This window comes from Gossypium raimondii, chromosome 11, assembly GCF_025698545.1.
Source record: "Gossypium raimondii isolate GPD5lz chromosome 11, ASM2569854v1, whole genome shotgun sequence".
NCBI classification, from domain to species: domain Eukaryota; kingdom Viridiplantae; phylum Streptophyta; class Magnoliopsida; order Malvales; family Malvaceae; genus Gossypium; species Gossypium raimondii.
The window spans coordinates 15508201-15520143 of NC_068575.1; the positions used below are offsets into that span (position 1 = coordinate 15508201).

The 11943-nt window shown below is 37.3% G+C and overlaps 1 protein-coding gene across 2 annotated transcripts; it reads left to right on the forward strand.

Annotated features, from left to right (window-relative positions):
- Positions 1 to 4890: 4890 nt before the first annotated feature.
- Positions 4891 to 11478, forward strand: LOC105804490 (uncharacterized). Of its 2 annotated transcripts, none has more exons than XR_001136995.2 (8): positions 4891 to 5848; positions 6071 to 6664; positions 7040 to 7666; positions 8315 to 8481; positions 8576 to 9071; positions 9314 to 9949; positions 10070 to 10206; positions 10588 to 10754. XR_001136995.2 is itself a non-coding variant. In XM_012637128.2 (8 exons), the coding sequence occupies exons 1-8, from the start codon at positions 5044 to 5046 to the stop codon at positions 11290 to 11292; spliced, it is 3930 nt and encodes a 1309-aa protein (XP_012492582.1). In that variant the 5' UTR covers positions 4899 to 5043; the 3' UTR covers positions 11293 to 11478. The 2 variants fall into 2 exon arrangements, 1 of the variants encoding a protein (XP_012492582.1); XM_012637128.2 differs by lacking the exon at positions 10070 to 10206 and adding an exon at positions 10855 to 11478 and having other exon boundaries at positions 4899 to 5848.
- The last annotated feature ends 465 nt before the right edge of the window (positions 11479 to 11943 follow it).

The following is an 11943-nucleotide window of genomic DNA, read 5'->3' on the forward strand; positions in this document are numbered from 1 at the left end:
ATCACAGGCAAATGTGGATTCACATGGATATCGTCCGGATTTGGTGGGCGGTGAATATTATCCGAACTTCGCAGAGGGCGAATATGCCTACGAGTTTGAACTGTTTGGATCCCTCCGGCTGTAGTACGGCATGGTCGGCCTGTCCGACACGTATCCGCAGCATTATGGGACTCATGATGGTTCAAGTTCGTCGGCGGCGAATGAGCCACAGGACTTTTCCTCTATGTTTTCCATGCCCCCACCTGCGGACGATGAGGATGTTGGTCGTCGCCCAGGCCATGAGCGTCGACCTCCGCGTAGGTATACCCCCCAGACAACACCATCGAACCATCAATTGTAGGGGTTTAATGCACTTTTTGTATAAATTTAATATTTGTATTTTAGTTATTGCTTACTTCTGAATTTTATGTATAAATATCAATTATTCTATTTTTTCATTATATTAAAGCTCAATCGAATTATGAATGCCTCTATTTTCGATATAATCTTAATAATGCCACAACGCTCACATAGTATTTTATAACTTAATCTGGAAACAATTTGGATACAATTTATAACTTAATCTGTATACAATTTGGATACAATTACCTTTTATAACAATATACATAAAAATTTTACAGCATTAGCTCAATTTCGACCTGATCCCGATGACTGTCCAACATGAAAGTTTTGGTTAGGGCATTTATTCCGGTTATGACCACTTAACCTGCATATTCCACAACACTTTCCGTCAGATTTCTCTCTAATGTCCATCTCATTACGGATTCTGCTTGACTGCGGACGACCCCTTGGATTCCTCCGTAGCCCTCTGTCTGGGAGAAGCTCGAAAGTGATCGGTGGCACCTCCCATGTAGATAGGTCCGGCAGGACGAGGAACTCATTCTCCCAGACACGCAATGTGCGCTCCAACGTGTACACATCATCGACATATTGTTCAGCATCAAGGTTGACTTTAGCACACGCTGACACGACATGCGCACAGGGATAATGAAGTGTTTCGAACTTCCTGCACTCGCACCGTCTGTTCTGGAGATCAACTCCGTAGGACCTAGGTTGATGACCGATGTTCTCAGTAACTCGAAACGTTTCCAGTCATCGTGAATATATTTCAATGTTCATTGACCTCGCCAACCGACAGTTTACGACCATTGCATCCCTCACATGTTCGACAAACACATGTCCCGCCTGAATCTGGTCAACTTGCTGCTGACCCATTCTTGGCATCAAAGTAGCCAGCCTGTAGAAAGTAGCAGAAAATACCGATGCAATCGGAAGATGACGTGTTTTCAACAAGACAGCGTTGATCCCCTCGACTAAGTTTGTGGTCATGTGGCCATAACGAAAGCCCCCGTCAAAACTTTGAGCCTACTGCCATGACTCCATTGTGCGCAACCATTGTCGAAAAAATGTGTTTGTCTGCCCCTCCATGTCACTCTCAAGTCGGATCATTCTTTGCCAGAAAATATGTGGCTCTAACTCGTACGCTGCATGCGTATTAACGAAAAATAAGTTCTAGTAAGTCGATAACATCAAACATTACAACTTATACTGAAAAGATAAGGTTATCATTTACCCATTACCACGACTTGTCTCTTCCAGTCTGCATTCTTATAATCTTTATGGAAGTTAGACGCAATGTGACGAATGCAGTAAACGGATCTCCACGGCACACCGGAACGCCTAATAGCTACAATTAAACCCTTCCCTCTATCGGAGATGATGCAAATGTTATCGTTCCTAATAACATACCTCCGCAGATTTGTGAGGAAGAATTCCCAAGACTCTATGTTCTTTTTATCTACGATAGCAAATGCTATCGGGAGCACGTTTCTGTTACCGTCTTGAGCAACTGCAAGAAGCAGTATCTGTGTATATTTCCCATACAGCCATGTCCCATCCACTTGCACAAGTGGCTTGCAGTGGGGAAATGCCCGCACACATGGATCGAACGTCCAAAACATCCGATGGAAAATCCTTTTTGCCGGCTGTAACTGGTCATCCGGGCCGTAATATGAACTTGTCTGCAACTCAATCATAGTCCCCGGTACATACTCCGGCATAGCAGCTATCCAACCTTGAAGCTCGTTATACAACGAATCGTAATCCCCTTACAGTTGCTCCATTGCCATCTGTTTAGCTATCCATGCCTTCCGATATGAGACTCAATACTGGAATCGTGCTTGCATTTTCGCAATGAGTACCGAAACTTTAATGGTCGGCATGTCCTCCACCATTGGCATGATACACGTACAAATAGTTTTCGAATCAAGTTTTCCATGATCTTCTGTTATACATGTTGATGTGCATGTATGAGGACCAACAAATTTTCGTATCTCCCACATCTGAGAACTTTTAATGAATGCAGCTCGTACCCACCAATTGCAGCCTTCCGCTGCCTTCCAACACTCCCCAACATATATTGTCGGAGTAGACACGGAGACTTTATAATCCACCGATATCTTCATGCTGTACCGTTTGATGGCATATACGCACTCTTCTTTACATCTGAATCTCTGGCCTATGAATAACTCATCATCATCAGATGTTACGGCCAGCTCGTGAGAATGAACTATTTTAGGGTACTCCGGAAACTCAGCTACATACGCTGCGTCGAGGTCTATGAGCGACATGTGTGGCCCAGGATTATTGTGTATCACAATACGCCGCATCTGCTCCCCGACCGAAGAAGCGTTAATGCCTTCATCGTTGTTGACATCTTCATCGTCAATATCATCAGGTACATCGTCCACATCGGGATCACCGTCACTATCGACCTCTTCATCCCAATGATCGCCACCACATTCTTCTTCGCTAGCACCAACCATGTCAACATCGGGTGTAATATTCAGGTCGATACCGATCCCACCCATAGTTGATTCACTATCAACGTATGATATTGGAACCACCATCCATGGTTCTTCAGCCCCATCTTCTTCATCCGATGCATTAACATCTTCATTTTGCTCCATACCGACTAACTCAGCAAATAAGTGAATCGGTGCATTCTTCTCACTCCCATTCCCACAGTAGAGATCGACCATTGTCTCCACGTCTTCGTCGTCTACAAGTTCCATTTCGACGAATTTGACCGAATTTGTCGGCCCGGAAACTTGTAGAAAATTTTGATATCCTTCTCCCACAACGTCTATGAATTTTTGCATTAATCCTTGCCTTCATTTCATCGAACGATACATTTCTATTAAATCTCATTGCTATTTGTTGCCGACATTCAAATACACATCCAACACTTGTTGTCAAGATGACTCCATCGAAATAAATGCATACAAGAAACTTAGCATCCATATTCAATATTTAATCTGTCAAAAAAAATTAAAATCTCATAAAAATTCTCGAACGGTAACTAAATTACTTAAAAAAATTTAATGTTTCAATATGCAATTTTGTACATGAAAACTGTTTAACCACTAATCCTTATAACTAACACACTAATAATATTAATAATTTTATACTCAAAATAATACACACTAAAATTATTAATTTTACTAAAAATAATAACTAACTATAATAATAATACTAGTTTTTACTAACTAGTTTATTTTGGTAAATAAAAATAATAAGTAACCATAATAATAATACTAGTTTTTGATAACAATAATATTATTAAGTTACATCTTAATACATTAATAACATCTTAATACTAACAACAACAACAACAACATCAACAACAACAACAACAACAACAACAATAATAATAATAATGATAATAATAATAATAATAATAGTAATAATAATAGTAATAATAATAATAATACTATTATTTTGAGTTTTATTAATCTTAATAACTAAACTAAAACAAAAAATATTACAAAATATACAAAATAATAACAACAATATAATCAATTATTTTTAAAAAATACATTCTTTTTCTCTCTTTTTCTCTTCTTTTCCATAGCAACTCTTTTTTTTTTCTTTTGATTTTTCTCCCTTCAGCTGGATAGATCTCAGTTTTATAATACGAATAGTACCGCAAATCAGTATGGCACCATTGGTGCCGCCAATGGCATTGGCACCATTGGTGCCGCCAATGCCATTGGCGTGACCAAGGTGCCGTCACATCGGTCAGATTTTTTTTGCAGGTTTTTTTGTTTTTTGATATATTTTGGTAAATAAAAAAATTTATAACATTTTGGTAAATTTTTATTTTTTATATTATTTTTGTAAAAAACCCAATTGTTTCAACTGTGAAACCATGTCTGGTCAAAATTTCATTGATGAACAGTTACGCGCGGCCTTCCAACCATAAAATAATATTTTTATGGGTAAACTATAAAAATAGTCACTTTTGTTTGCCTCATATTACATTTTAGTCACTTATGTTTGAAATTTTACGTTTTAGTCACTTGCGTTATCGTTTTGTTACGAAGTGGTCACTCTACCATTGAACTCCAGTACCTTCCTAACGGTAATCCTACGTGGCAGTCCAAATAGGTTTTAAATGCCAACTTAGATGTCTAATTGTTGGAATAAAAATAGGTTTTTAATTAAATAAATTCAATTTGGATTGCCACATAGGACATCCAAGTTGGCATTTAAAACCCATTTGTACTGCCACGTAGGACCGTCATTAGGTAGGTAACGAAGCTTAAAGATAGAGTGACCACTTCGTAACAAAATGATAATGTAAGTAATTAAGACGTAACATTTCAAACATAAATAATTAAAATATAATATAAGACAAACAAAAGTAACTAATTTTTGTAGTTTACCCTATTTTTATAACCCATCGAATGGAAAACATTTGCCCAATTGTTTACAGCTCCGTACGAGAAAAACTAAAATGGGATCAAATTGACCAGTGTTTAATCTTGCATGGTAATGATGATAAGACCTAGTGGAAACTGGTCTCCACATAATAGAAAACTATAAGCAAAGACCCAAATGAAAAAGTAGTCAACTTGCTTTCGCTGCCATCTGTTTTTAAGTTTAGCTTTCACTGTTTGGACGACGTTTCAGTTTCCTGGGTATTTTCTTTACCCTTTTTCCTTTTCTGGGAATCATCTCTGTTTTCAAGGGGAAAAACAAATGAATGATATTGATGATATCTCAGCTGATTTGATCCTGTTAGAATCCCAATGGAAAGGCCTAGTAAACACCCTCGAAAAGCTCCAGTGTGAGGGTGGTTCTTCTTCAGTCTCTTTACTTGCTCTTCAATGCCGAAAGATCCAGGAACTTTCCAGCTCAATCCAAAGTGGAATCCGAACACGTTTCGATGTGCTTCGGTACAAAGAAATTGAGATAGGGAATAGACTCAAAGATCTTGAATTGAGAGAAAATGAATTGGGTAAGCGTTCAAAGTTTAAACTTGACGAGGTGTTGATCGGAGAAGGTTCTTCTTTACTGGGTTTGAAGTTTATTGTCAGTGATGATGGGGAAAGGTTGTTGATGTTCTTGAATGCGCATGAAAATGAACACGGAAAGCTTGCCGATGAGGTTTATAATGTACTTAAAATGTCTAATAATCCTGGAAAACTGGTTTGGCAGGCTGTTAAAAGGGTTTTCATGGAGCAAAGAAATGTTGGGGTTGAGACAAATGTGGAAAGAAGAAGTTGTCTGGTTTTGTTGGAGGCCTTGATGAGAGCTAGGCCCGGGATTAAAAAAGGAGTTCAAAAACAAGCAATTTTTGCGGCAAAAGCATGGAAGATAAAGAAGGGGATGCAGGGCGAGGATGATATGGAGATTTTATTGTTTTTGATGCTTGTGGGTGCTTTTGGATTGCTTGGTCAATTTAAATCCAACGAAATTAGGAGTCTTTTTAAGAGGGTTGCACAGCATAAGCAAGCTTCCTTGTTGGGTCATAGTCTTGGACTTTTTGAGAAGGCTGCCCCTGGTAATCTCTCTTTACTTTGTCATGTCATGTAAAATTATGTTCGATCAGCAACTTGCCTAGTTGATATTCTTATGTCTCCAAAAGAAAAAGAAAAACATTTAATGATCATGGGGTTTCCTGAGTCAATTGAGATACGTTAATCATATTATTCCTTTTGGTGGTAAAACTTCCATTTACCTTCTTTTTCTGTGCTCCCAATTTTTTGTGATTTTGTCTGTTCAGATAGCTGCATCCTCCATTCCCAAGTAAAGATGGAGCAATTGGGTGAGGTTTCAAATGTGATGTCTGAGGCAATAGATGATACAAAGATCAATTCTTCTTCTCCATCTTCTGCTGATTTAAGATTTATTGCAAGTACAGATGCTGATAGATTGTTGATGTTTTTAACTGAGCATGAGAATGATGACAGGATTGGTAATGATGTTTACAATGCACTGAAAACGTCAGGGAAGCCAGCAAAATTGGTTTTGAATGTAGTTAAAGCTGGAATCTCAGAGAGGGCAAATATAGGAGTTCAAAGAGGGGTGGTCAAGAACAGTTGTGTAATTCTGTTGGAGCAGTTGATGAGATTGAGGCCAGTGATTAGTCAGAAATTGAGGAAAAATGCTCTGGGAGTAGCGCAACAATGGAAAGGAAATATAAAAGATAATGGCATTTATGATAAAGAGATTTTGGTCTTTCTGATGCTTGTGGGTGCTTATGGATTGACTAGTGAATTTAATATCAAAGAAATTGAGAGTCTGTTTAAGAGTGTTTCTCTGCATAAACAGGCTCCTATATTGAGTCCTATCCTTGGTTTCGTTGACCAAACCTTTGGTAAGTGTCTTTTCATTGCTCCCATGCAGAGTTGTATCATTGGTTTTGTTGGTGAAATCCCTACAGAAAACATTTTCATTTTACACACTTTAAATTTTATGACCTTTTTGCCTGTTCATTGGCAAATTTGTTTCTTTTACTACTTAGATTTTGTTAAACAATCAGGATTTTCATTTTAGGTTTAATAGTTCTTCATCCTTGTTCTTGATTTAATCAATCAGTGATTGTAATTTGTACATGTTTTTAAATAAATGGAAAGGTACACATGTACTTATAGTTTGTGAAGTTTATGGATTGTTGTTTTTCATTCTTGTAATTCTACATTCTGTTACTAGTGTGTCATTATGCTCACAAGTTGATATTCTAACAATTCAGTGAGAGATATCTATCATTCTCAAGTGAAGATTGAGCAATCTGAAGCAGACAATTTTCAACTGGATAGCTCCATTCCTTCTGAACCAAAGTTTGAGCAGCATGTTGATTCTTCATCTACTAGGTCTTGGCCTGAGCTAAAGTTTCTTAGTATCAATATGAATGCAAGAGGTTTAACGCTATTTCTGTCTGAGCGTGTGGAAGATCATAATCTAATGCGAGGCGAAATTTCCAACGCACTTCTATTGGCCCCGGATCCTGCAAAATTAGTATTGGATGCATCATCATTCTTTTATCGTTCAAAGTCAGGGGATGGGTTTAAGGGAATAGCCTTATCCAATGCAAGAAAGAGTTGTATTCTTTTGTTGGAGCAGTTAGTGACATGTTCAGTCCAGATCGAACCCCATGTGAATGAAGAAGCTCTTAAGCTAGCGGTTGAGTGGAAAGGAAGAATGGATGAGAAGTACCCACAAGGTGTGATGGCATATGGTTTCTTGCAGTTTATAATCACGTACCGGTTGAAGTCTTCTTATAACGTTGATGAACTCCTTTTTCTTTTGGTAACTGGAAGTGAGTATAGACAGTCTCCTGATCTGTGTCTGGCTCTTGGTTTGGCTGATAAGACATCGAGTGAGTTTACTTTCTATCCTGATCTTTCTTAGGATATTGTTCTAGATGCTATATATAATAAGTAGCTTCTTGATATTGTTACTTCTTTTAGCTGTTTTCTTTAGGTTGTTGTTTTCTTATCTGCAGAGCTTATATTGATGCCTTGACTTGATGCATTGTGCATTGACTAGAACATGGACGTAAGATGTGTACAGCTATTTTACATCTTTTGACTAATTTCAATTCTTGGAAACATAATATCTTTACTGCTTTCATGCTACAGTGGTTGACTGGTTGCAGTATAATTCTGAATGGTCAATAAATGGGATTGGCAGATCAGTATGTTTATATATTTAGTTGTTCATAGTTCTTCAGACCTCTGTTTTATTTTCGCTGTTCATTTTAAAATTTGAAACTGAAGAAGCTATTATAGAAACCTAAAGCATCACCGGGATTAGAACCAAGCTCCACAAAAGTCAATTTTCGATAAGTATTACATGCTGTTGTCTAGTTGTCATCTTTCTCATTCTTTTGCATTGGAAGTTTTTCCTATTTATAAACTATAAAGCTATTAGTAAGTCGACACTGTGCTTTTTCTTTCAGTAATAGTTTTCTAGTCTCTTTAATGGCATTCTGATTAGAACTGCACTATTCGGTTACATTTGACAGTCCTTATCGAGACCCTTATAAATAAGAATCTACGGCTTGAGGCTATTACATATATTTGTGCTTTCGATCTTGCTGACAAGTTCCCTCCTGCACTCCTTCTGAATGCCCACTTGAAGTATTCGAAGATGAGAAAATACCGGAAGGGCAAAAAATCAAATATGAAACTGGTAACCTTTGCACTTTTTGTGTCTCTGTATTCTTAATGGTTAAGCTGGTGTCCTACATTATATCTTTATGACTTTTAACTCAACATGCTGGCAGAATGAGACCATAGACCAAGAAATTGCGATTATGAGAAGAGTCATTAGATGCATTGCAGATCACAAGCTTGAATCTCTATACCCTCCTCAGGATCTTGAAAACTATATCCTGCATCTGGAAAGGCAGAAAGAACTGGGGAATGATACAGCACAAAGAGAAAAGCAGAAAGCAGAGAAGAAAAAGGATTTGCCAATCCCTTTAACCAAAGCTAAAATGCAGCAGGACGGTGAACTTAATCGGCCCTGCATCAATATGTCAGCTGAGGCTGCACCAAGCCTTTTTGCTGGTGCTGGTGGCAATCTTCATTTAAAACCATCACCGCTTGAGCAACCAATTCGCCCGATTGCTGATCAATCTGTGCCTTGTAGTTTGTCGGTCTCTGCTGCTTTTTGTGGAGACACAAGCTCATTTAATTGGCAATATGGGTGTGAAATCGGTGATCCCTGGAGCTTGGAGCATTTCACTTCAACTAGAGCAGTCAACAAGGCTGCCCCTGGTAAAATCTTTTGTTTTTTTTTTGTGGCTATTTCTGCTTTTAATTCTTTTTTTACCAAACAAGATCATAATTCTTGGTTTAGATCCTTTTATTATTTTATAATTAAATAATTTTGATAGCATGAAAGGTCTTGCACACGCTTAGAGTTTAGCAAGTATCTTTTTTGGTTTTCTATTCTTTTACTCTAAATTTTCACTTACGAGTTCGATATATGCTAATTAGTTGATTCTCGAACCATACAGAAAGCAGTATCCATCATGCTCAAGTAATGATTGACCAATGTCAATCAGACAATTTTCATTCAGATGCCTTTGTTCCTTCTGAGGCAAAGTTTAAGCATTATACCACTTGTTCATCTACTAGTTATGGGGTTGACCTACAATCTTATAGCACCAGTATGGATGCAATGGGTTTAATATTGTTTCTATGCAAGCATGTGGAAGATCACAATTTTATGCGCTGTGAAATTTCTGACGCTCTTCAATTGGCCCCTGATCCTGCAAGACTTGTTTTGGATGCAATATCAACCTTTAATATACCAGAGTTATCGAATACTCATGAAAAGAAGTGGAATGGGTCTAATTCTGGAAACTTATGCCATGTGAGAAAAAGTTGCATTCTTTTGTTGGAGCAGTTAAGGACATTTCCATTCCAGATTGATCCCCATGTAAACGAAGAAGTTTTGAAGCTGGCTTTCGATTGGAAAGAAAGAGCACTGAAAGGTGTGGTGGCCTATGGTTTCTTGCAGCTGATAGTCACCTACTCTTTGATCTTTGCTTACGAAGCGGATGAGCTTTTTGGTCTTTTGGTAATAGCAAGCGAGTATCATCAGTCTCCTGCTTTGTGCCTGGCTCTTGGTTTGACAGATAAGATCCATGGTTAGTCTACTTTTTCTAGTTTATCCTTGCCCTTGTTTTAGTTGATTCTTTTAGCTGTTAGATGAAGTTATCCTTGTCCTCTCTGCTTAGCTCTCACATATTGCTAATTTATAACGACAGCTTCTGATGATGAGGCGTAGTGCAGGAATGTCCCCTAGAATGGGTTATTTCTATTGAATCTAAGATGCTAGTGGAGTTCTTTGGTTGCATCCTGTACTTGATTGGCACATGAAAGGAATCAAAGGGGGTCCTTATTGGTAAAATATTAGCTTGTTATTTTTCAGAATCATCTAGATTTTGGTTTCTTTCATGCATTCAATGTCAGATTGAAATATATGAAGGTCAAATAATTGAGCTGAAGGTAAGAACAAATTGAGAAAATATATTATGTTCTGGTAAAGAGCATTCAAATTTGACAGAACTCCTTAGAAGGCGTCAAGAAAATATATTATGTAGTGAGTTTCTGATAACTACCAATCTTGTTGTCTCTTTGTCATTTCATTTGGTCATTTGCTTGGAAATATTATGATATCTATGAATTAGAAAACTAACCTATGAAGTTCGGTGGTGACTTTTTATGAGCATAAAACCTGACGGTAGTCTAATGCCACCTGCAAAATCTGCTTTAAATTTGACAGTTTTGATCGAAACACTTGTAAAGAAAAACCTACGGCTCGAGGCTATTGGATACATATGTGCATTAGATCTTGTTGACAAGTTCCCACCTGCACAGATTCTGAAAGCTCACTTGGAATATTTGATGCAGAGTGTGCATCAAGAGGCCCAAAAATCACATTGGAAACCGGTAAGTTTTCCTTATTTCTTTATATTCATGCGTGCTCAAAGATTTGCTGGCTAATGAGCTATCATCCTGTGTCCGTGTTTTTATTTGAATGGTCTCACAGCGTCAAATTAGAGATAAAAAAAAAGGTGCGGTGGGAAAAGTCATCGGATGCATTGCTGATCACAAGCTCGAAAAACTATTCCCGCGGAAAAAACTGGAAAACTACATTAGGCACCTGGAAAAGCAGAACGCGGATGCAAATGTTGCTGCACGAAAGGAGAAGCAGAAAACAGGCCGGAAGAAAACACCGAAAGCCCCATCTGCAAATACGAAGCCACAACATGAGTCTGGAACTAAGCTACCCTCCCCGACCACCAGTTCTACTACTGGTTCCACTACTAAACTGTCACCTCTGCAGCTACTCGAAACCTTCTTTGCAGATCAAGCCGTATCGCATGGGTTACGGGACTCTGCTACTTTCTCCGCAACCTCAAACCTAGTAAGTGATAATCAGCAAACGGATGTGGCCGCCATTAACGATGATGGGAACTCTGACTAGGATTGAAAGGAGCAAAACTCAATGAATATTTTGCACCGTGAGCTTGCTGTTGGGCTTTGGTCAATGTTTGATTTGTATGGGAGATCATGGAACCTTGCTTGACGGTTATATTACAAATGTTTGATGTGGGTTTGTTTACATTTTTCCTTTGAAAAAGTTAAATAAATAATTAACGAATTCATATAACTATTAATTATTCTATTTTATGATATAGAGTATTATGATTGGGATATTGAAATTGACTTTTTTCCCAGAAATTGAAAATTGATTATGAAAATTTAACATTTTTTATTACTAAATTATTGATTATGATAAAAATATATTTTATATAACTTAAGATTAACTACAGAATATAATTCTATTATATGGTAAGAGCACATTTTGAAAATTGAAATTAATTGTTTCACAATTCTACTAACATTGATAAATTATTTCAAAAGTTTGGATAAAATTTCTTAAGAAAATTTAGCAAGGTATAAAGTAATTGGATAAAAGTGTAATTATTAGGTGGTAGTTAAATTTTATTGTAATTTCAAAAAAGAATTGTATTTCCTAAACGTATTTGACATATAGTGTAATTACATTATAATTTATTATGTATGTTTGGTAGTACAAATTATAATTATATAATTACATAATTAAAAAATAATT